The 25,993-nt window shown below is 35.3% G+C and overlaps 1 protein-coding gene across 2 annotated transcripts in view; it reads left to right on the top strand.

Moving 5' to 3' along the window:
• Positions 1–25,993, top strand: part of MMP16 (matrix metallopeptidase 16) — a 170,946-nt gene that overhangs the window by 103,025 nt on the left and 41,928 nt on the right. For both annotated transcript variants that reach the window (XM_038123855.1, XM_038123864.1), the window contains 2 exons: positions 16,513–16,674; positions 19,644–19,861. In XM_038123855.1, coding sequence (XP_037979783.1) covers positions 16,513–16,674; positions 19,644–19,861 — 380 coding nt within the window. The remainder of the gene's footprint in view (positions 1–16,512; positions 16,675–19,643; positions 19,862–25,993) is intronic.

Below are 25,993 nucleotides of genomic sequence, written 5' to 3'. Positions count from 1 at the left end.
TAAAATATGGTGCATATTTCTTTTCTAGTTTTCTCTTTTTTTCCCTTCTTTCTCTTTTTTTTTTTTTATTTATTTAATAAGGAAAGGGAACGCTATTCTTTCAACACTTTATACAAAGTGTGTATATTGGACTGTAGTCTTCCTTCAGTCAGTTCTCATCTTCTAGTTTCTCATTTAGCACAACTATTTTTCAAGTTCCCATGGGAGTAGGCTGTTTCACTTTCAGTAGACTCCATTTCCTTTATGAACTGCCTATCTAGACTTCAGGTGAGATAAGAGCCTTAGTTTCTTAAATTATTTGTAACAGGATGGTTTCTTCATGCACCTTATGAAGTTTCTTGTGCTCCTAGGCAGTCTCAAGTAAGACTCAGTTATTCTGGTAGCGCTTGGCAAATACAGCAGAAGAAGAAACACTGTTCAGGAACAGCAAATCAAAATGGATAGGATTTTACAGGAAAATGTTTCACAATATGTACACTTAAAGATGTAAAAAATTTAAGGGATAAACAGGAAATGGAAATCATGTTGCATAATTAGATATCTGAAAAATCATCACTTATTAGGAAAGAATTTAAATCCTTATTTTCTCTTGAACTTAAAAACTTTAAACAAAACAAACAAAAACAAAAAAAAAGTGAAGAAAAAATAAGGAGGAATAAATCTTAATATACCAGCCTTGAGACTAGGGACGGATTTCCTTGTTCCCATGACTCTAATCCATTTAGGTGATATATATCCCCCTATTGTTTTTAAATTAAAAAATTATGGACAATGAGTGATGTATCTAAATCCAAAAAGTGACAATGACTTCTTCCTAGGAGTGGCAGTACCTTGGAGATATTGTACTGTCAAAACCCTCAACAAAAATCTTTTTCAAAGTATTTCTTCAATGGCAATATTTCAAATGACTGTGATGAAATTCAAAGTCATTTCCAGGGAGCATCTTGGATAGGTACTGTCTCTGTAAATTTTCTAGTAGCTTGAAGAAAAATCCTGTCTTACATTCTGTTCTTCTGTACCAGAACTGAAAAGGGCATCTTGTTAGCCTTATTGCACTGGTTTATCAAAATTGATTTCACATTTTTCTGTCTACATGTACTTAAGTTAGTTTAAACCTTTTTTAAAGCAGTTGTTTTTTTTCTGGGAAATTACTGAATACATCTAAACCTATTTAAGGGAGTGTTAAACAAGTTTAAATTGAGAGTGCACTACTTTTAACTAGATTAATTTAAGATTGACCTACTTGCACAAGTGCAGCTTTTTAAAAAAGGGCAAGATTTAGAAGAAGTGCTTGGGGAAAACAAGGATTTCTTGGAAGCTTAGTTTTCAAGCACATTAGATGTGATATGTAATGTACCAATTACTGGATTAAATGTGACCACAGAACTGTGTCTTCCAGCAGCAGAAAATATTTGGCAAAAAACTGAGCGTAGATAAACACAGTAGATCAGCAATGGTAATTTGATACTGTTATCTTCATATCAGCAAGAGAAGTAGAAGTCAAACTAAAATACATTATTTTTTATCTCTGTATCAAACTTATCAAAGTAGATAGTGTACCATACTGAAATTCTGCAGAAAATAGTTCTTCCATCAAAGAACATCTAATAAATAAAAACAAGTGGAACTGCCTTACAGAGTTAATAGATGGTTTTACTGTATAGTGACATGTAAGGAGAATATTGCTGCTAAGTACTTACATACATGTGGGATATTTGTAACTTGTGTATACATAAGGCTCTGTCTTTGGGAAAACAAACTTAAAAATTCAATAATTCAGTTTTGTTTATTTTTTTGTTAATCCTCCAGCATTCAAAAATTATTCAAGTTTTCAGGCAATAACTAGAAAACAAGCAAAGAAACCTGTCACTTTGTACCATGCTGTTTGTAGGTTGCCAAGTAAAAGCTTCTTGGAGCTGATGCAAATACAGTGTCTTGTGTAATGTACTTGGACTCCAGTTAGTGCATAGATTCTGCTGTGGGCACTGTGCTGGCAGCCAAGAAAAATTTATGAAAATCCTGATCTCTGAACTGCATAGATCAACTTGTAGTAAATTTCTTTTGGCTGCCAGTGTGTTTGACACAGTGCAGGAGATATATGCTATTGGAAATATGAACCAGTGGAGTTGTGAAAACCATCTCCTAAGGGAGCTCTGTGTCTTGAACAGTGCTCATGCTGTGGCTTGGTATAAAAAAAGCCAAGCATTTCAGATCAAAGGAAGCTCTGTATTACAATGTTAACATGGCTTTAATTTCATAAAGCATAGTGCTCTTAATTGATTATGTATGTTTTTAATAAGCAATTATCAACATCAAATTTGATCTGTAACCAAACAGTGTGACCTTCCAGTTGTCAAATGCTTATTTTCTAGTTCTGTACTAAGATAACTATGTAGAAGATTAATATCTTATTTGAATTTTTATTTTATAGTACTTGCGTATGTGCTTGTAAATAGAGAATTGCAAAAGTGGGTTCAGATCAAAGGTTATCCTACAAAATATCCTATTTCCAGTTAATAGCTATTAACAGATACCTAAAGAAGAGAATAAGAGCAGAGTAAACATATGGCAGTAAAACCCCAGCATATTCCCTCTTAGCTTCCAGTAATCTGTGGCTCATTGAATTTCTGAGGCACAGGCCATATTTTTGTGTTTAGTAGCCTATGAGGGATTTCCTTTCATTAATCGGTGTAATCTCTTTTTGAACTCACGTAAGCATTTGGTATCCACAACATCCTGTGACAATATGTCCTGTAGTTTAAGCAGACATGAAAGACTTCTTCTTTCTGATTTTTTTTTTTTAGACAGATGGATGCCCATATTGTAAGGAAGCAATTTTCTAATAATTTTATCTATTCCATTCATATTTTATGGGCCTCTGTCATATCTTGTTTACCGGATAAAGAGACTGAGACTGTGGAATTGCAGCCTTGTTTACATGCAATTATAAGGTTAAGGAAGTACATCTTCCATTTTAAATTGAAACTATTTGAGTGCGAAATGAGAGAATTAGCAATACTATAAAAGATTACAAAACCCAACTATTGCATTTATAATATTACACAGTGATAAAGATACCAGGATAATATTCAAGGAGCTTTGCAAGTTGAATAATGATTGCTTCTTTTAATTTCATCATTTTCCCTGAAATCAAATTTAATTCAGAAATCAATTAACACAAATAATACTTTCTGTGACTAAACATCAACATTTTCAGTATTTAAAAAGAAACCAGTTTTTCCCTTATCAGTAAGTGTGTTCTCTGCTTCTAGAACATTCTCTGTCCTCAAACTTTCCCAATGTTCCTGCATTATACTTGCTGATATGCACCTGTCCCATATCCAGTCACCCCAAGATCGTACCTAAAATCTTAACTCTCAGATATCCAGCATCTGATGCATAAAAAGTATCCTTGAAAATATTATCATGGTACGCAAAGCTGCACTGGAGAACCTAAAAATCCCTTTCAGCTGTTGAAGAGATGGGAAATGATCAAAAAATCAAATGACCCTGGCTGCTTGTGAGGACTCAGTTGCTGGATGTAGGACTATGCAGATAGAAGAGGATCTGTCTGCTGGACCCCATCTACCAGTTGGAAGCCAGATGATGGAAAATGGTAACTGTTGGCAAAGTACTCACCTCATTTTTATAATTTTTGGGGAGGATTTTGCTTTCGTGGAACACCCTTATGGCTTTGAGGAAAGCACTTCATTTGCATGTTTTTAAAAGGGAAATCTGTTTAAAACTGGCAGTCAGTGAAAGCAGCCTTGTGGACGAATCCAGCCCCATGTTCTAGATGTGTGTTTGACTAGATGCTTTTAATACATCCCAGGGGCTGTCAGTGTGCAATATCTTACTCTCAGCTTCTTTCTTGGCCTAGCAATTTGATATGCCCTATTATGCAAACTGAAAGAGAGGCTGAGGAATATGTTAAGAGAATTGACTTTGTGATATTCTTAATTAAAGCAGTGAGATTGTAGACCAAGATGCACATCTTAAATCATGCTTTTCATGTCTATAGAAGCAAGGTGCTATTAAAAGTGTAGCGTAATTGCTAGAGACAGTCCTGATGCAGGTTTCAAACCAAAAAGGCAGCACAGTTCGAGCCACTGAGTTGCATATTGCTTCCATCCTGGTGTAGGTAAACACAGATCATTGCAATCCTTTGTGGGGTAGTTAGGGAAGCTGCGAACTCAGCTATCCATTCAAACTGCAACTGGAGGTTATTTCCCACATACCAGGGCCAGCAGAACTTGCTTGCTTGCTTGCTTGCATTTGCCATCTGCCTTGGTTTGTGATCAGCCAGCCCATCTTAAACTGCTAATGAAAAGTGTTAAAGCAGATCTGGCTGACTTTGCATGGAAATAAATGAGGAAAGTTCACATTGTCTGTTACATCGACTCTGCTGCCAAGGAAACATCTAGCTGAAAGGCAGCATGGGTCCTTGCAGACAATTTTGGCAGCATTTGCACCTAAAAGCACTGAAAAAAAACCCTGCATTTTTTTTCCTTTTTTTTTTTTAAATTTTAAACATGTCATTGTCTCAAACAACTGTTTATGCAGCAATGAAGTCAAGTTTATCTACCAAAATGGATTAATTTAATCAGACTCTCATATGAGTATATTAGGAAAATCATGTTTACATGGGAAAATTTAGCTGAAAAATGTTTGTTGAAGTGATTAATAAGTTGAAACTAACCATGTTGGAGTTTTTGGCTTCATTTTCTCTTATTGTCTTTCTCATTTTCCCCCTGCAGTATATGAGAAAAAATCATTGGGAAGCCATTTTTGTTCAGGCAAATAGATTTATTTTCAGTGAATCCAAACATAAAATGTGGGCCAACCTTTTCATGATTTTTTTTTTTATTTCCCCACAACCTCTCACACACAAAAGCCCCCCTAACACTACATATACAAAAAAAAAAAAACCCAACCAAACAAATAAATACTCTTACCTTAATATTTCCTCCTTTTAGAAAGCTTAGCAGATTTTGAGTACTGAATCTAAGAGAGTTTCCTATAACTCTTACATGTTTCAGAAAGTTTTAGAGAATGGGGGAAAAAGGAAAAAAATAACATGTTCCAGTGCTTTTTATTCTTATTGTCTATGCATTTTATAAGTGTTTATCATCAGCCTACCTTAAAGGCAATATTTCTTTAAAATGTATGATGCCAACTAATAGTAGTGCTAATAATAGAGGAGCTGCCTTACGAGCTACGAGATTTCACACCAGAGACTGAATTTCACATTCTTGAAAGATTATTTGCTTTGAAGAGCTTGGGAAAAGTCATATCTCAACCATGTCGACTTCAAAAAAAAAAAAATAAATAATAAAAAAAAAGACAGACAAAATTCCCTTTATTATTGCAAATAAGTCAAAAACAGTGTACAACTAGAAAATCAGCTAATGAATGAATGGCTTGAAATTATTTAATTTTCTTTTCAGTTTGGTCTCCTAGAAGCAGTAATTTAGGAAAGAGGCATTATCTATGAACCTAAAATTAGACAGAAAGTGAAATTTCAGTCATTTAAAGCAGGCATCAGGCTTAGCATTCCAACTCTCATGGGATCCAGGGTTCCTCAAGTCTCTATTTGTTGCTAGGGCCACTTAATGGAGACTTTTCCTTCAAGATAGCAGATTTAGGAAATACCAAAGATGCTCTATAGAATATTATATGGCATTCCCATCTCATTTCCCCTGCCTTTTCAGGGGAATCTGAAAAATCATGTTGCCAATTAATATGGACATTGTCCTGGTCTCCTGAGAGAACAAGACAAGAATTATACAGTAATGACATATTTAATTACATATTCATTTATTAAGCAGAAATGTAATGCATATTGAAAAAGTAGAAAGATGTAGATAACCCTAAAATATAATATCTGCATTTTAAGAATAGTATATAATTAACTAATGAAAGATTTTGTACAATAGCATTCTCAAATCTAGAGTGTAATTTTGCTTTTCCTGACAATTCTTCACTTCAAAATGCCCAAAATATATGTTCTTTAGGCCAAAATGGTTTTTATCTATATTTAGAATTCTTCCAGTTTGGGTTCTAAAAAGTGCTGAACAGGTAACACCAATAGCTGGAAACATATACAGCTAAAACATGTGAAAAAAAGATGAAAGCAGAAAAAAAAAAAAAAAAACAACCCAAATAAGTTAAAAGAGCAACATTTTTTGTGCCAAATATTTTTTGTCTGGTTGTTTTGGTTTTTTTTAAGGTTTAAGTCTCTCCTTCAAATCAGCCTATGATAAGTACTTCCTGGGTTTGTTCATATATCGCTTAAGTCCATGTCCTGTACTTCTATAATTAATGTTTTGCCAGTGACTTAAAAGAAAAGACCTAAGTCAAAAGCCAGAAGACTTGAGGGGGTGGAATTAATCTGACCATATGTTGATGTTTATGTCTGAGTTAATCTCATGGAGTCCCTTTAGTGTTATAGGAGAGATATATTGCCTTCCTGGGTAAGGTTTGTTGCATGCTGAAGTAGGTGTCTAAAACAAACTAGATGAATCATGTTCTGAAATACCTGTTTCTCATCTCTTGCCGTGAGAGGTGCAGGTAGAGATGTTTGTGTTACAGTGTTGAGTGGCTAGATAAGTTGCACTAGTGATGTTGAATCGTGCCATTTCAGATTAGAGGAGAATTGCAGTGATAAGAGCTTCAAAATAGCAGCACCAACTGGGGTCAAAAGGAATCTCTCTCAGCCCCAGAGGTGGCTGTTTTGAGAGCAGCTCAGTATAGCAGTCAGAAAGGGTAGTTGCAGGCATAGGCTGTTCCCTGCCCCTCAGTATGGCAAGACAAACACTTGTATTGGTCTGAATATCATAATTCACAAGTGGGTTGCACCTCTGAAATTTTGAATGCATAGTTAGTGGTGTGGTATGTGTAAACATAGTTTTAGTTTCCCATTTCTAAGAATCATACAGAGCACATTTCTTGTGATGCAGTTTAGAAATTGTTACTATGTTAGTATGAGGAAATGGGCTTACCACAGTGTCTTGGTTCAGGGCAAATTTGGGAGAGAGCCCCCAAAGGGGCTCCTCTAGGAAAGCAGATTCAGTCAGCCCCTCCCCCAACTGGTTTGGGAGAAAATACTTCCTTGGAGAAAAGTGGAAAAAACTGTTTATTAAAAAACAACACCTGAACAACATTAAACAATAAAACCTCTTGCTGCTCCCAAAGAGATGACAAACTCAGAAAAGTCCCCTCTCCAGGTGCTCACTCAGTCTCTCATCAGTCCCTCTGGCACTGGAAATGCCGTGGCCCAGGCCCGGCCCGGTGGGCCGCAGGTGCGAGCTGCCGGTGCTGGTTGAACAGTCCAGAGCAGTCCAAAGAAAAGGGGAAAAAAACAAACCACAGTCTGGGGAACTTCTTTGCCTCAGCTAGCTAAAACTAACTAAAACAAAGGTGAGCTCTGTCCTGCTGTCTGTCCATCCGCAGACAACACAGTCCAGGAGCAGGAATGTGGAGGAGTGAGAGCAGTGTCTGAAAACAAACTGTGCGCTTCTTCTCTCCCCCCTTCACTCTCTGGAACAAGCCTTAAAGTGCAAAACTTATTATTCAGCATAAACAGAACAAGATGACTGGAGATAAAAGCATCATATAGTCAATCCAGGACACACTGAATGTTCAGGAAGCTGAAGATCCAGTAAAGACATGGAATTAATGTTGTTAGCTGTGCTCCAGCCAGCAGTGCTAGCAGAAGCAGCAAAAGTAGAAGGGCCTGAGCTTCAGGAAGAGTTAGCAAATAAAATACATATATAATGAACAGTCACTTCTTAGCTGTTTTTTGTTTTTAATCATCACTTGTGATGTTGGCAGGGCTGGCCAAAGTGGCTTGCAGCGGCGCAGAGATGTGGTCCCAGCCTTTCTGAGTGTAGAAGCTCTGGTTTGAGAGCCATCAAACATGGAGCCTCTGTCCTGTCACTGTCCCTTCTTCCTGCTGGGGCCAGTTGCTGTTGCCCCAGGCTGGGATCCTGCTGAGCTCCTAATTCAGAGAAGGGGAAGTGCTAGGCTTGACTTCTGCCCTGGCCTACATTCTCATGTCCAATCTCTCCTGAGCTTTGCCAGAGGCAACGAACTCCTGCCTTCATCTTCCTCTGTCAGAAAATTCTTGCATAGTTCTCCTTCTGCTGAGAGGCCCAGGAGTATGACTGGGCTGCCTGACCATCTTGTCCTCTCCAGAATTCTGCTCTGCCCTCTGCAATCTGTCTTCCTGCAGGCTGCTCCTCCATGGCAGGGTCCAGTCATCTCCATTCCATCAAGTACCAAGAGTCACTAATGCAAACTGACCATATTCCCTGTGTTCTGGAGAGGCTTACAGCGCTCTCTCTAGCTAAAGGGGCATACAGCTGTATGGATATAGAATCCTAGGATCTTAGCAGTAGATTCTCCCGTAGATCAGAGAATTTCATATGAGTAAATTTTAACAAAGTGAGACCTAAGTAGCAGATTTGTCTTTCTGTCACTTTCTCTGTATACACGATCCCCAGTTTGAAGTTGTCTCAATTTAAAATATGGTGCACACTTGGATCAGGTTTCTCTTTGAAGTCTGCAGACTTCTTAGAAAACTTGTCTTCTTGTCAGATCAGAGAACTTTTAATGATTTTTTTTCTTCTAATCACTTTGCCAATTAGGTTTCAAAATTCCCACTTCTTTTTATCATCAGTTTAATGAAAAAGACCCAAACCATGGACAAATCCATCTTGACTTTTTTTTTTCCTTAATGTGAACTTTAAAAAGCCAAGTAACAGAGAAGGAAGAATTGTTCATATAAAAACTTTATATATATATATATATATATATACATATATATGCATATATATATTATATATATATATATACACCACTTTGTCACTGTTTAAAAATTCTCAAAGTCTTGTGTCTGTGTTAAGATACAATGTTACACTAATGAAAATAATAACCTGGTTTTGGTGTGTTTAATGTGAGCTAATTTAGAGGATTTTATAGAGACTCTCAGTAGTTTACTGGTACAGGGTAAAAAAATTATCAAAAAAAAATTTAGCCAACAAAAGATTTACACATAAATTCTGTGTGCATTCTCTTGAGGGGATTTCAGTGATCTCTAGGACTCTCAGATTTTCAAAAGGTGGTGAGATGCTAGAACAGGTTGCCCAGAGGAACACTGTCCCTGGAATGTTTGTATGCCCCATCCCTGGAAGTGTTTAAGGCCAGGCTGGATGGGGCTCTGAGCAACCTCGTCTAGTGGAAGGTGTCTCTGCTCATGGTGGGTGGGTTGGAATTGAATGGTCTTCAAGGTCCCTTCCAACCCAAACCATTCTATACTCTTGTGATTTCTGACCCATGACATATTACATCTCTTGTGACTATTTGCAGTGTGACTATTTGCAGTATGACTTTGATCTTCCTCCTAGCATTTACAAATATTTCTCCATAGGAGGACACACAGAACATAGGGGTAAATTAATAGAAATAAAACAAAAGAAGCCACTTTGTTAACAAACCTACACTTTAGCTGAGTGGCTTAGAGACAAACCCTACAATTTTTTTGTCAAGACAAGGGTTCAATTTTAGTACAGCCTCATGCACAATTAAGATTCTCTTGCATTTATTCTCAGTCAAAGTGCCACTTAGGAGTGGTAGAAAGATGTACCTTCCCTTCACATGAGTGACCCACAGGGTCCAGACATGGAGGATAGATGAGGACTGTGTGATACATACTCTTCTCATGTTCATATCCAAATCTTCAATCCCAGCATGTGTTAATTTTCACAGCCTTAGAAAAGTAGTTTTATTACTTCTCTAGCTTATTTTTCCCTCTAAAAAATAAAAACAGAAACAAAGAAAATACAGGAAAGAGTATCAATAAGTATTTGTTGCACAGTATTTGCAACATTTGTAATATGAAGACCTTTTCTAGCAAAATGCAAAATTCCATTAAAAGTCAAATTTATTTAAGATAGTCATTGTCTAAAGACAACATGAAAACACTCAAAATAATTTTTTTCATTCTGTTCATTAGTATGGCTTTATTACTAGTAGAATGAAAATGCCATTTGTGAATATGCAAATTCAGTAGTGGACCTGAGTGATGAACAAGTTGATCCCAGGAGCTAGAGATTCAACATAAATGTAGGAGTTTGTTTAGTTTGCTAGATTTCCTGTCACAGCAGGGTTTCCTCAAAGCATGAAATAAAGCCATAAGCATCATATTTTCAGAAAGAACACATACCACGACATTGAAGCAAGCTCTCATGTCTTCTCTGCCTCCCCTAGGATCCTCTCTAGCTGCTTCACTTGTCTCTCTTTGGGGAAGTTGGTATTGATTCTCTAATCAGAATGGTCTGCAAATTTTTTCAGTACTAGTGATTGAAACTGTGATAAAAAGTGGAAATATTCTTATATCCATGCTTTTTATAAAAAGAAACTTAAGAATACCTAAAGTAATTAATTCCACGCATTTCAAGTAATTTACTACAAGTTGTAGAATGTGGTTGGTAGCAGATCTAAGAAGTAAGTCAGAAATTCTTGTCTTTTGCATGTCTTTGCCTTCTAAAGTACAAGCTGATATGTGTTATAAAAGAAAGTGGGCTTCTGATTTCTTCTAAATTGTGCCCAAAATATTCAGAAACAGTAAAGCACTGCCAGGATAGACTCACAGGCCACTAAATGCAAATGTTTTCATCATATCTCATCAATGATCTGAGTCAACTGAAGACAGCCTTGCTCTGTAGTAATGTGGCTGGCCTTGTCAAAATTCAAGCAAGAAATTTTAAATTTCACACTAATCTGTTAATCTTTTTAAAACAGAATAGTTTATCAAAAATATACACATATGGGTGTAGGTATTCTAAATTATAGGCGTTGTAATTAGAACAGACTTTGTATATAACAAACTGTCTGTACCTCCTGTCCTGTCTGTGTATATATATATATATATATATATATATATATATATATATATAAAATGCATTTGATGTATTAATTGTGTGAAAGAAGACATCTTTATGTCACTGTATTTTGTGAAAATGAAAAAGCCTAAATATATAGATATACTATTGAAAAATGATTGTTTAAAATAAAGTGTGTAAAAATAGATAAGCTAAGTTTATGAAAAAAGTGGATATGCTCTATATGATACGCTTTTATTTAAAATGACAAAAAATTAGTTTTGTTCTTCATTTTTCAAAGATGCTCCATCCATCTTTTAGCAAAACTCTCTTTCCAAAATAAACACCAGGCTACCAAATTTTAGTGCCAATGGCAGAAGTCTGAATGTCAAGCAACTATATATGATTTCTTAGACTGGAAAATGTAGCACCTTTATTTGGGTAAAAGTATTCCTATGATTTATATTTAGGCTCATGTATGCGCTCAGTATAGCATATATATACATATATGGTGCTTATGTAAGTGCATACATAATATATTTGCTCAGTTCTGCTCCATTGTTGTGAGGTCAGAGAAAGAAAGAATCTGCTTTTATGACTGACTGTTGAAATAGCATCTTCAAAATTCCGTCCTGTCTGGAAAGCAATACAATAACAGAGATAACAAAGATTTCTTTTTTTTCTTTCTTTCTTTGTATGCTATGTAGAGTAAGACTGTTACTCTACAGTTTGTAGCATTTCAGCTGTTTGGATGCATCAGGTGGTACAAAGGAACAGAATAATGAAAATGAAAATTCTGCATACATCAAACTGAAAACAATGGGTATTTTGTGCGTGTGTAATATTTCTGATTAATTGTAGGTTTGCCTTTGAGATATTGTCTTGTTGTAATAGAACTGTGATAGAAGTCTTGTTCAAATTTAATTTTCAGTTTGATGTGAATTTAACTAGAAAACATCTATCTACATCATGAAAAATGAAATAAAATAGTCTTTGGAAGAAAAAGTGTATGTCTATGTATAAAACATCTTTGTATTTTTACAATTGTTTGTAACTAGAAATTCGGTTGCTTGGGTTTCTTTTTTGAGGTCACATATTAAGACATTAAGTTATTGCTTTTATAAATTGAACTCACATTTAAAATGGAAATTATTATCTTCAGAACTAGGTTTTCTTGAAAGCTTACTGTGGACAAACATATTAGCTTTGTTTATGTGAAAAATAGTGTATATATTAGCTGCAGGGAAAGTCTTCCCCATACAACATGTTCCACAATGCTGGCTGTTGAATATTTGATATATTAATACATATTTATATTCTGGAGTTTGGGCAGTGTTTGTTTGTAAAGTCAGGCAGATTTAGTGCCTAAAATAGTTTATAGCCTCAGAGAAAAGTGTCACTATAAAAATAATAATTTTATCTTAGTTCTTTACACACGGTATCTTTCTTTTCTTCCCTTGTGAAATGAAACTTGAGATAAAATTTTAAAAAAATCACAAACTTTTTGAGCATACAGCCATTCTATTTCAAATCTCCATGCTAATGGGGAACCCAAGAATAAAGACACACAAGTTTTGGACTTGTGAAATATATTTTCCGATATTTTTCTTCTACTCTGTGGGTATACAAAAAGATGCAGCTGAGACTATGACAATGAATACTCACCATTGTATATCCTCAGTGGCAACATTTGCTTTAAAAATCATTGTAGTCATATGCATTTTAACTCTGTTATGACTTGTGCTTCATTTTGCCATGTGGACTGACATGAGTCCTACTTGGACAATGTATACTGAAATACAAAATTATTTGGGACTCTCTCCTTCAACAGTGGCAACTGAAAATGTAAAAACTCCCCAATACTGATAGGATAACAAAGCTAGCCTGAAAATGAATGTTCACTTTTTTTATGCTTCTTCAGTTTATTCTGAGCACTGACCAAGGAATTTAAGGTGGGCTACTGTCAACCTTGCAGTCACAAATACACTTCTGTGAAGCCTTGAGAAAAAGAGCAAGATTTACAGAAAGTTGTCCTTGTGCACTCTCAGGAGCTTTTTACAGTTACTTTGAGGTACTCAGGGCATGTCTGCTCCCTAAAGCAAAGAGGCACTTAATAATTGCTGCCTAATTTGAGAAATCTAATCGTATGCAAAGCAAAAAGGATGGAAACTCAGATAGTAATAAGGCCTCACCTGTACTGGACTCAGACAGCTCATCTTGGGCTGGTTTAAACCTGAGTTTCAGTTGCACTAAGTTATTTGGGTCAGTTCAAATTCAGGATGCCCTGGAGACAATCATGACTCTTGATGGAAATTGTTATGAATAATGGGGCTATTTGGGTATGAGTAGAAAATATGTTCCCTGTTAAATCATTGTCACCCCAGGCAAGAATGTTATTCTCCTAGCTCTTTCCTCTGACCTTCTCCCTTCCCCCTTATTCATTTGCTCAAGGGCTGTTCTGCCTTTTCCACACTTAATGGCTCCCCTGATGGCTACAAGTTGCATTGCATGAGGTGGCAATGACTAAATCCAGAGGGACAGTCAGACACTGAATGGAATGTTTGGGGTTTTTATTGGTTTGTTGGTTTGTTGGTTGGTTGGCTAGTTGTTTTTTTGGTGGTTTTTTTTGTTTGTTTTTGGTTTTTTTTAAATTTTTTTAATTTTTTTTTTTCTTTTTAAATAATCTCCCCTATCCAAAAGATGAAAGGAGAAACAGGCAGCCCCTGCATAATATCTGTTGTCTGACATGATCCTGCTGTCACTTAGTACTACTGTAGAAGTGCTCTACCATATGTTCATTATCTGTGATTCTGGAAAGAGGATATGCCAGTAGCTGAAAGTTGGTTTCATTTATTTCCCTGTTACTATGTATTTCACCTCTTTCAGATCAACATGGAACAAAATGTAGAAATTGCTGGAAATCTTTAAGGAGACTCAATAAGGACTGAGAACCAAAGAATACATTGATTCTTCATGTATTGCATAACTGGCACAAATAGAAGTAGTCAACTCTTCCAAGACTTGGTTTCTTGAAATTTTAGAAATTATAGCTAGTTAGCTTCCCAGACTTCCTGCCTCAAAAAGTAGAGGTAAAACGTGTAGAAAACTGTTTCATCCACTGACCGTAACAAGCCTAATGGTAGTGGTAGAATAAATACTCTTATTTCAAAACAATTTGAAAATAATACAGTAAATAAAATGTGGCCAACTTGTTATTGCATTTTTAATATAAGAGTTAATATTCTTAGTTATGATGTAGGAAGCATGGGTATAGAAAAGAAATTTGCTTTCAGAAGGTCTGAAAAGAAGAAGAATGTTGCTTCTTATATATTCAAGTAAATACCAGGGAAAGAAATTTTGCCTTCTAATAAGCCTGGTTGAGAACTTTCACAAAACTCAGAATAGAATTGAAAAATAATGTGAGACTTTTCATTATAATATGAAAGCTGTAGTACAGTAACATGCTCTTCTTTTCTGTCTTTCCATCTTAAACCTATGATTATTTAAAATTACATTAATTATTCCATTATAAGTGCAGAATGAAAACCTTTACAAAGTTCCTTCTGTGCATCACTTCCTATGCTGATGTTAGCTGCAGAAGCTGTGGATTATTCATATGAGATGATGTCAAGATCAGCTTTGTCTGCATGTAGAAGGCCAGATTCAGATATCAAGAGCATTTGTCACCAGGACAGTCAGGCTTATCAAAACTATTGAAACAGTACATTAAGATTCTTCTTTGCTGTAAAAAGAGCTGCATCCAAGAAAAATATTGTCATAAAACATTTCATCTGGAAACCACATAATTATAAATGATAGGATAAACTTCTCATTTCTAAAAGCGCATTATGTCACATTAATTTTTGAAAGATGTGATTTTTTTGCACAGTTGTATTGAATGGAAGATCAAGAACATTTACTTGTCATATTTTCAAATTAAGAATAAGAAGTTATGAGAAGACTGTGAACTACGCATATAGTTTTACTTATGTCTGTTTACATTATTTCATTCAAACATTTATTTTACAGACATCAGCATGGCTTCTACATCATGAAGGCATCTAGTGTTTCCTCTTTCATATGTACTTTGGATAAAGTTTATTTTATTGTGTCAACAAGAGGAAATGCTTGAGAAATTGAAATACTGACAACTATGTCCTCAAAGTTCTGTAATGTATATACGTGCAATTTTGTTGCTGATGCAACTTAATATTATTACTATTGACATTTTAAAAGTACTTCCAGATCAAGATCCAGCAGTGGAAAATAACTGTCTAACCCTAAAGAATCTACAGATTATAGAATAGGAGTTAAGGTTGAGCATTTTTTTTTCATATTCGCCTCCAATATAAGACTATTAGGCCAGAGCACAAGCCTTTCATTATTTATACATTCAACAACAAAGTACTTACTATAGATGACACCAGTTTCACATGAGTTCAGTGTTTAAAAATTAGATGGTCAGCATGAGCTGCTGATCTAGAGTACTTCTTTTGCCAGTGGGACAGGATCACACTTCTGGAAGATGGTTCTTCCCATCCCTAAGTGTTAAAACGACCCTTATTCTGGATGTGACCCTTTTCAGACAACTGGAATCTTTCTCCTGATCTAAACCACTTTTCCAAATTCTCATTTTGTAACAGGTTAAGTATGACAGAATCTGTATGAAAGACTCATAGAAAGATATGCAGAACAAAATCTTAGATGAGCAAAAAGAGACAAAATTAATACCATAGAGGTCCCACTCTGAAACTTTTTTTTAGAAAAGATCCCATTGGCTTTGATTTGTGTTTGCTTCAGAAGAGTGCAATATTCTACTGCCAAATCTTCCAGTTGTATCTCATACTCTGTAATAAAAATTTTAAAAATGCTTTGAGAAGAGAATAACAAAAACATTAAACTGATCTATAATGTGAGTTCGTAGTTTTAGGGTTTTCTTTAGTCCTACAAAAATTAAAAAAACTCTAAAACTTAAATAAAAAACCTGCAGTTATTACAAAGAATTGCACAGGGGAATATATTAGGACATCTATTTTCCTCATTAGGATTTAAATTACAGTGATTCAGAAATGACTGGACAGAAACTCAGAATTGAATTCAGAAATGGACAAATCTACCTATAATCAGTAGGAGTCTGATTAGAAGTGTCTGAATGACTAAGTTCTTTGTAGGGTTCATCCTAAATAGGTAGTCTTCAGTTTGTGAAGTTTACCAAACAAAGTCAAGTTATTTTCCCATTGGAACTATGTCTGGATGAAAGCATTTTTAATTGGGTTCATGGCAACATCAAGTCATAAATTGCACAAAAGCCTAGACATAAGCTATGACACTTGAACCCTACACTTGCCATATGTATCAACTAAAAAAGGTTTGTGTTTATGATGATTGTAAGAGTACCATATATTATAGCATAATGGTTTCCTTGTTGGAAAAAAAAAAAAAAGAGAGAGAAAACTGCCTTTTCTGCCACATTATCCTTGATACCTTCATGATCCATTAATTACTACTTATTACATTGTGAAACTCAAATACAGTGAAAACATCTTGCAAGTCTAGAGTCCTTCAGGTGTGTTATTTTTTTACTAGCTTTGTGGATTCAAAGGTCCTTTTCTTTTCCTTCTCTTCACAGGAAACGATCTCTTTCTAGTTGCAGTGCATGAACTCGGACATGCTCTGGGCTTGGAGCACTCTAATGATCCCACTGCAATCATGGCTCCATTTTACCAATATATGGAAACTGACAACTTCAAACTACCTAATGACGATTTACAGGGCATCCAGAAGATATACGGTATGTCGTGTTCTCGTCAGACAACACAAGCTTTTTGGTTTAGAGTACCTTTGAGGTCCTCCTGGCCATATCACCTCTCCATAGGGTTCATTAGTGTGGACTTCACCAGTTGTTATGCTAGAGCCTCTGTGTGAGTAAAACATCCAAAGGTTTTGAGGATGCTCTTACTCTGTTTCTCACTGTTTAAAACTTATATTCAAATCTGCACTCATCTGGAATAGTAATTTTAAATGTCTTAAAAATCCATGAAGAAAATTCATGCAAAATGATTCCAAACTATGAAAATATTAAGAAATGCAAGCTCATGTAACTGGATGAATTGATTGCTTCTCAGTTTATCAGTTATAATACAGAAAATTTCCCTCAAAATCTGAGGTCCTGTAAATACCCTTTCTTATGACATACATAACAAATTGATCTCAAAATAGTGTTACAGTCCCTACAGAGGGTGAAGAAGGGACTACTTCTTTAGAATATGTTCATTTCAGTTTTTTATGGCCTGATATAAAATACATGTGATGCAAATAAATTCTGCATTTAAGAAGGCAATTGTTGTTTGTTTTTTTTAATTCAAAACAATAACAAAATTGTTATTATGGGTTGAATGTAATATTAACTCCCATATTACTATCCCTTAAACTTCTAAAGACATAGTTTTAGTTTTGGTTTTAATGACTTTGATTCTGTTGGTATATGTTAAATTGTCTTAATTTTTTTCCTTTAAAGATTTATTTTATTTTTAGAATTGAAAATTCTGTTGTATCTCTGTGTTACTGCTCTCTATCCAGTCCATATAATTTGATATTGCCTTGCTTAATGTTTCTTAATTAAATCTGCACTGGATTAAATTCTGAACTTCCAGTTTTTCCTGTTAAAAGTTTGTTGTCTTTATGTTCAATATTGTGAGGACCATTCCTTCTTTATCTTTCCTACCAAAAAGGACAGCTATGATCATGTAGAATTACTGTATTGCTAACTAGAAATCTGCAGACTCCATAGTGTAATAGTAACAAGAATTTTAAAATATTGTATTCACAACCAAAGATAGATATTTTTGTAAAGCATAAATAGCAATTTCAGAATGATTGGCTGATCAAGTTTTGTTTGGTTGGGTATTTTTCCTGTGTGATTAGCTGGAAGGAAGTTTGTTTCTCATGACCTCATAAGTCGGTAGTCTAGACTTAAGGGCTAGACAAGAATACTTTGCTGAAAACTAGCTGCTAAGCTCGAACAGCTGTGGGCTATACATTAGGACAAATGTGTTACCCCTGGGAAGTAATATCTGACATCACCACCAAATGGCATAAAAAAACTTTGATTTGGGCTTAAAAACTTTCCAACATGAGCTACTGCAAACTGATTCCTTTGCTCCCTTTAAAATCAAGATGTGATCTGGAATCATATGCCTCAAAAAAATGTCACACCTATTAAAATAATTACTTTGGTCTGCAGTATTCCTTGAAACACTGTTATTAACCATAAATTATAAATGTCACAAGTCTTAAAATTGTGAATGAAATAAATTCCTTATTAAATTGCATGACAACCATTTGGCAAGTTTAAGATTTCCTTACATAACCCATCTTTTTCTTTATTATAAAGTATGTGGTTTTTCATAAAATTCTCAGAAATTCAAATGTCATTTGTGCAGTTTTAGAGTTGTGTTACTATTCAAAAATAACACAGTTTTATTCAAAAGTAACACAAAGTTTTATTCAAAAGTTTCTGAAGGTGGTCATGCAAACAGTATTTATTTTTTAAAGTCAAAATGCATTATCTATTTAAATTATGTGGAGAGAGGCCTAAATAGAGTGAGCAAAAATTAAAACATTCATCTTGTTTCTGGATATGAAGTTATAAGTGAAGCTTCTTATCTTTGTGTCCATGAAAAATAAATGTTGCTGATATGTGCAGAGAGGGGAAGGCATTTTCAGCACACTCATTTCAAGTCATTCAGTATGCCATTAGGGTTATGATCAGTATCTGTCTGGGATTGCCTGATGATTGCAGGTAGAGAAACTATGAGTGGGATTGTAATTTCATAAAACTCAGTGTATTTTGACAAATAATATATTTGAAAGAAGAAAAATGTTTTAATATTGCTCTACAGAGTTTTAGTTTTTCACTTGAAGAAAATATGTAAATCATGGCAGGGGGGTGATGGGGCATGTGTGTTGCATACATGCCTAGAATTTGAGGACCAGTTTTAGGAGCTGCTGTACATACCAAGGGACATTGGAAAAAGTTGGGATTATCCTGTCTCTAATGAATATGACATTATTTGCTCTAAAAATTTGGTGAGTAGTAAGTAGCAGGTATGCTACATATGTGCCTGTGTGAATTGATGAGTCTAGATTAAAAATATGTGTTGAAAATCTATTGACTGATGATGATCTTACAAGGAACAAGATCTTTTTTCATTTTTTTTGTACAAGAGAAAATGATTCTGTTAGAAGAGCTCATACTCAGTTGGTAAATTGCTTTGAACTATTTCTCATCTGAAATGATGGTGACCTAAGTATCCTTTGAAGGTTTTATTGGAATGTTGCTCCAAAAAGGAAAATTTTGGATAATGAAAACTAATTATTTTCCTTGGTTTTGGTAGTCATTCTTTATACCCTTTATAACCACTGCCTGGTTGGTAACTGGAACAGGCTCCCCAGGCAAGTGGTCACAGCACCAGCCTGACTGAGTTCAAGAGGCAATGGAGAATGCTCTCAGGCACATAGTGTGACTCTTGGGGTCTCCAAGGCAGGGCTAAGAGCTGGATGCAGTGATTCTAATGGTCCCTTCCACCTCAGTATATTCTATGATTCTATTATTCAATGATTTAATAACATCAGAAAGGTATGTAGGTCACTTTTTCATTCCCCTTTCACTGCTGCATTTGTACAGCTAATAGTTGGTTTTGTTGTGTATGTTTCCTTTAGTGGGTTTGTGTATTAAATCCAGCTGCTGTATTTTTAAAGGTCCACCTGACAGGATACCACCACCAACAAGACCTCTGCCAACAGTGCCCCCACATCGTTCAGTCCCTCCAGCAGACCCACGAAAGAATGACAGGCAACCTAAACCTCCCCGGCCACCCACTGGTGACAAACCTTCCTATCCCGGAGCCAAGCCTAACATCTGTGATGGGAACTTCAACACTCTGGCTATTCTTCGCCGGGAAATGTTTGTTTTTAAGGTAGGAGGCTGTGAATTTTTCAGTGTTACATCAAATGTCTACATTTCTCTTTTTTTTCATAAAGCAAACTCTCATTCGTCATGACTCTACATTCCCAGCCTGCTCACAGTTAGAAAGTTCAAGACAAAATTTAAAAATAAACATACACATGGCCTAAACATCTAACAGGGGACTGCTGTAATGTTCTATTTTAAGAAAATACCCATGTCAGCAGAAACTGTAATGCCTTAAAATGTAACGGTAAATAAATACTGCATGTTATGGAAAGATAAAAAGTGTAAATCAATTCATGAATAATAGGGATGGTTTTGTTGGGAATACAGCCACATGCCAGCATACAGGAGAAACTGTCTTCAGTACTTGTTTATTTTCATGGAACTATAATTTTAACTTTATTATTAGATCTGTAATTTACAAAGGATGTTTGTCATTGTGTTGTGGTTGCATTGAAACCACAATACCTTACTAAAGGTCTTTGCCACAAAATTCTTACTGCAAATGTGTCATTATGTATCTCCATTCATCTTCTTGCTCTGAGCTGATAATGTGGTGTACATACAACAAATTGAAATAAACAAACTAAACTGAAAGGCAGTCTTTTAATAGAAGCACTTTGCTGAGACTCATGGACATCAAAGGTATCTTTAGGAGGTTGATCTGCAGTATGGTTTCCAGAAGGCATTGAATGTTGAAGAAAAATTACAGAAACATTATTGCTCAGTCTCTTAAACCAATTTGCTGTCAGGTGATGTTGTGCAAAAATTTCAGAAACAAGCAACAAGATAATCTGTTTTATTGAAGTAATAGCATGTCACATTTGCTTAAGCAATAGGAAGTGTGTGATCTTTTTTTTGTAAATGTGTGATAGGATCCTTTTTATCTTCAGTATTATAGGTAGAGAAGAAGGGCCTTTCATGTGACTAGATGCACATTTTCTCTTCAGCAATAGTGTAAGTGCAAGGGAAAAGCAATGTATTTGTCCTAAAACTTGAAGCTCCTTGTTCAATTTTGTTGTCCTTTCTGATAGGACTCATTTCTCCCTAATGTGTTTTCTTTTTATATAATCTATTTTACCAGATAAATCCTATTAGCTATGCTACCCAGGCTTTCACTTTCTTTGGAATATCTAAAAAACATATACAAATAGCTTTACATTAATTCATTCAATATTATTGAGCTACCTTCACAATCCAATGGACAGGAAATATTTTTCCCATAAACAGCTAAGGATTTTTGCAGCCTAGGGCTGTCAGCCCATTCCATTTCAATAGATGATATATGGTGAAACACTGGGAGGTCCTGAACCATCAGTCTTTTATGACTAAAACTCAAAGGTTGAGGAAGAACCTAATTTTCTAACTTGACATTAAACAGGATATTAAAATACCTACTTCCATCTCATGTCATCCACCTCAAGAGCAATAGAACATATTCTCATTTAGTTTAGACATAAATCAATAAACTGAGAAATTCTGTTCCACAAATACAAAATTTCCTGTCTAGGCAAGCCTGTGTTCCTGGATAAATATATTCACCACCATTAATAATCACTCTTATCTGGTCTGATTGAAAACAAATTAAGTTTTCTTCAAAAATGTGTACTGCTTACTGCCTAACACCAAATATTTACTATAAGGTGTATGCTTGCTAGTGTGCTGACTGCATTTATGTTCCAAAATTAAAAGTCCTTTTGTGATCATTCCAATGAGGAAATACAATAAAAGTCTCTCAGAGAAAAATGACTAGTAACAGAACACTTCTGGATTTCATGTACACAGTCTGACTCCCCAGATGAAGTCACTGCAATCATAAAAGCAATGTGATAGGAAGGGAAGTAAGAGGTCACCTTTGTTAAGGTTAATTTCTTTAGGGTCCTGCAGTTTCCTTTTTCTCCTCAGGATGCCTGGGAACATAACAAGGCGTGCCTTCAGTTAGCGTGCTAAGCAATGGAATTTGCCTAAGCATAGGGATTTTTACTTTGTCAAATGAGTGTCTCTGAATGCCTGACTTAGGGATCTTTAAGTGTTTTGTTTGTGAATTAATTTGCTAGTGAAGATTTTTGTCTGCTAAAGGATTTTCATTAACTATTTGGGATTTTTTGAGGGCGTAGCAGGGGTGATTTATAGGGAGAACTATAAAAGGGGCAGAAAAGAGGAAGAGTTAGGAAAGTCAACTTTGTAGAATCCTGGGGTGTGGGACAGGTTATAAGGAAAAGCTCAGTGTGTCTGAGTATAGCAGAAAAAAGACAGGAATTAGTTCACAGGAGGTGTAAACAGAAATAGGGGCTGAGCACAGGGAAATCATCCAGCAAAGGAGGAAACCAAGCTGGAGGTTCTGTGATGTGTCACAACAAAAATAACCCAAACCTCTTTTCCCTTGCTCCTAAATGATAGTGCAAGGAAAGACTGGGAAGGCATGAGTGATGGGCTGGGAGCCAAGTACAGAAAGGTGGAGAACAGGGGATTGATGACAGTACTGTACCAGGTGGAAACAATTAAAGAAGAATTATGACCTTCATTGGAAGAACTATTGCTGGATAGTTCCCAGATGAGTTAAATGAATACAGTTGGAAGCTAATAGAATTAAAACCTTTTCTTTCTTTGTCTTTATCCAAAGGTCTGTAATTATATAGTGTAGAGGCAGATTTTACTGCCTCCTGAATGGAATGTATGCCATGTACTAATTTCAAATTGAAAATAGACAGTTTGTTGTTTTTTTTTTTCTCATGGGCAAGTCTCAAAGTCAGGAGCTCAACTTGTTTAAATAATCCTTGAAATTGCTTGGGAACTTAGCTACAGAGTTGAAGAATTTGAGCACTTTTGAATAATTAAATTCTAATTTAAGCATAAAACTGAAGCATGAAATCTAACTCGTTGAGATAAACTGTGGATTTTCATAGTAGATGATAAACATTATTAATTTCAAGATTGTTTTCTCTTGGCTGTTGAGCTATTAGGTATACTTAAGAGCATCAGAATATTAGAAACAATTTCTATGTTCAGTCAAATTAATGAGCTTTGTCTTTGGTTTTAAGACTATCTGGCATTCTCAAATGGATATATCCAGAGTAAAATTGAATATCACTAAATTTAAAGAGAAAATGCAATTTACACTTATCCATCCCTTTTTATTGTTTTGTCATCACTTTGGCAAGGTAACAATCCTAGAAACACTTGATAAAAATTCTACGGTCATAGAGATGAAAAACAGGGGAACTCTTCTTATCTAACATAAATATTAAACACAAAAGTTAAGCATTAAACTTACTAAAGATTTTCCAATGATCACAAAAAATATAATTCTACAGATCAGGTTTTTTTTTTGTAAAAATTATTGGATTTTAAATAAAAGGTAATTATTTTATGGCAAATATACACATGTCAGTATCACTGACATATAAATGTACTGTTCTGAGAGGATTTCTTCAAGAATTCTTTGAATTAGATGCCCTTAAAATGTTCCTGCCAGCTCTAAGATTTGGGGACACAGTATGCTAATGAACAAAAATGTCTGTTAGAATCAATACATCATAACTATTGGTTTCAGTTGTCACCAACTGATAAATACTGCTGTTATTTGATTCATGTTTGAATTGGTATAAGGAACTATCAGGGCAGAAGAATTTCTATGCCAAAATTCATGTGTGCCAAGTTTTTATCTTTGGATAGCTTCTTAGCCTCTGTATTTATACTCAGTATAATTACTGTTTTGCTGTCACACTCATTTCCAATCTTTTCTTCTTCTGTTTAGTTAGAAGTCCCCTGGGACACAGAAAAATGGCTGAAAATGGTGAAAAAAGAAAGGTCTTCTTTTTCTGGGCAAGTTATGCAAAGTGGTATGACAGTGTCTGCCTTTAATGAAAATCCTCTCTGCCATTGTGTGTAGCAATATGTGGTATCCAACAAAAATGTCTTATTAATGTCTCCTGAGAGTACCTCCAGGGCTAGTGCATCATGGAAAGAAACCCCATTGTCTAAGGTCTGCAGAAAAAATCCATTAGTGAAGAAGTTTGCAGCATATACTTCAACTTTCTTCCTGTGTCCTGCGCAATTCACACTTTGTTCCGTTGCAACGAAATTACCTGTAGCTCTTTTTCATCAAACAGTGTGACTGCTGGCAATATCCTTTTCCTTTACATTCTTTTCAGTGTCACAGATTTTAAAAAAATCCTGCTTACTTGAGCAAGTTGCATCTCAATAATTAAGCATATGTAGAATTTGTCCTTCATAAGCATCAAATTAGAGGGACAAGTTACTGTCCTTTTTTATGTGACATAGGTTTTTGTTTCACAGAAGAACACTTCACAGAGGTTGCACTGGTCCTTTGTTTAATGCTAAATCCCTAGGAAACAAATGAATGCATTTTATATCATCACTAATGATTTTAGTATTTGTGTTGGAAAGTTAAGTCCTTGGAGAACACAATTTTTTAGCTACTTTCATATACTGTGGTGTATGTTGACATGTAATTTAAGTATTAGATAAAGAATTGTCCAGCAGACAAATAGCATTTACAGCTCAGAGGAATGTCTTCTGAACACTTCAGATGGTAGAATATGGAACCAGTCTGAGGAAGGCCTTAATGGGCTGTCGTAATTTCTCCACAACTTGTAGAAATTTGTTTTCTGACTCTTGATCTGCTAAGAACCATTGTAAAAACATTTATGACATGCCAAACAAGCCAAGGCAATTAGGTTGTAATTACTCCTTGGCATTAGTTTAGACTGTGATTGCTTTCATACGTAACAGTATAGATGCCATTTAATATCCCTCTTAGAACTGTGTATTTATATAGAGTGTGCCATTAAACACAAAAGGAAAAAATCTGTTTCTTGATATGTGGTAAGCACACGAGAAACTTTTAAAGCATTTTAGCATTGGCTATTTAATCTAATTAAAAATCTGTGAGACAGAGGGAAAATACTACTATAAAAGCAGAGGCAAAGAAATAGCTATAGTATGAGACCTGATTTCAATGTATTTGAAAGCACAGCTCTTGTGGCAGAGCTCTTTTTTTTCAGAGCTCTTGTGGTCTGTTTGTGTAGCTGGTTTTTGTCGTGTCATGCTGTGGGTGTCTGAGCTGTCAACTGATGCCTGGGAAAGTTCAGCAGAGGATTCTGAGGAAGTAGACACGTTGTGATCTGAGAGGGAAAATCACTTAATATTTTAGCTGTAAAAGACTTGGAACAGTCGTTCTGAAGTAGTTACGTTTGTAGAGAGCAGACTACTTTTACCCTATTTTTTGTATCATGTTAGGAAGAGCAGCTTGATGGAGTTTGCCAATTTTGAGCTAATCAGGGAAGGAGAGCTGCTTTAATTCAGGTAATTCAGTTTATACGTTGAAAATGAAGAGAAAAACAGCAAAAAACTCAGTGGGGATTTCAGTGTATTAGAATATACCAAACTAACTGGAAATGTACAGCATGGTTGTTTTATGAAACATAACCAAATTGTAGGATGTCATGAGGATACAAGCAGGGACATGCTGGGATGCTAAAAAGTCATAGCGTGTCTGTTTTTTGATAATTGAATACTTTCACTGACAGATGTAAAAATATTCTCCAAATGTTACCTCAGCCTTTCAATCTGCTTCAAAGCTAGGAAAGATTTCTAGCTAACACATTTCACAGGCTTAAAATGGGAAGTACAATCTGTTCCTACAGTGTGGAAAGTGGGTAGTATATTCCATCCAGATGCAGAGCAATTTAGACAAGAATGTAATCACCTGGGTGATAATTGTACCAGAATAGTTCTGTTTAAAATCCTTCTACTATCTCTCTTTTTAAAAAGTTGTCTTGAACTTTATTACACAATTTGAAAGATGGCAGCCTAGTCATAGGAATACTTATTATCTAGCACCTACACACATATCTGTATATGTAAATGTAAATTTTATGTATAGAAAGTTCTAAAAAATCCTAACTCTATTTTTAGGGCTTTATTTACAAAGGTATAAACATAATTGATATACATATTTTTGAAACTTACAAGCAACTTGAACTGATTAATAGTCTGTACTAGCTGCCTTGTAAAATTCCCATTATTCATGTAGTAGCCCATTAAGAAGTATAACCTTACCAGGATGTGTGACTCAGTATCTTCCACAGGGCTTTAGATTTGTCAGGAGAGGGAG

Source organism: Motacilla alba, chromosome 2, assembly GCF_015832195.1.
Source record: "Motacilla alba alba isolate MOTALB_02 chromosome 2, Motacilla_alba_V1.0_pri, whole genome shotgun sequence".
NCBI lineage: Eukaryota > Metazoa > Chordata > Aves > Passeriformes > Motacillidae > Motacilla > Motacilla alba.
This window is presented reverse-complemented; position numbering and strand designations above follow the sequence as displayed.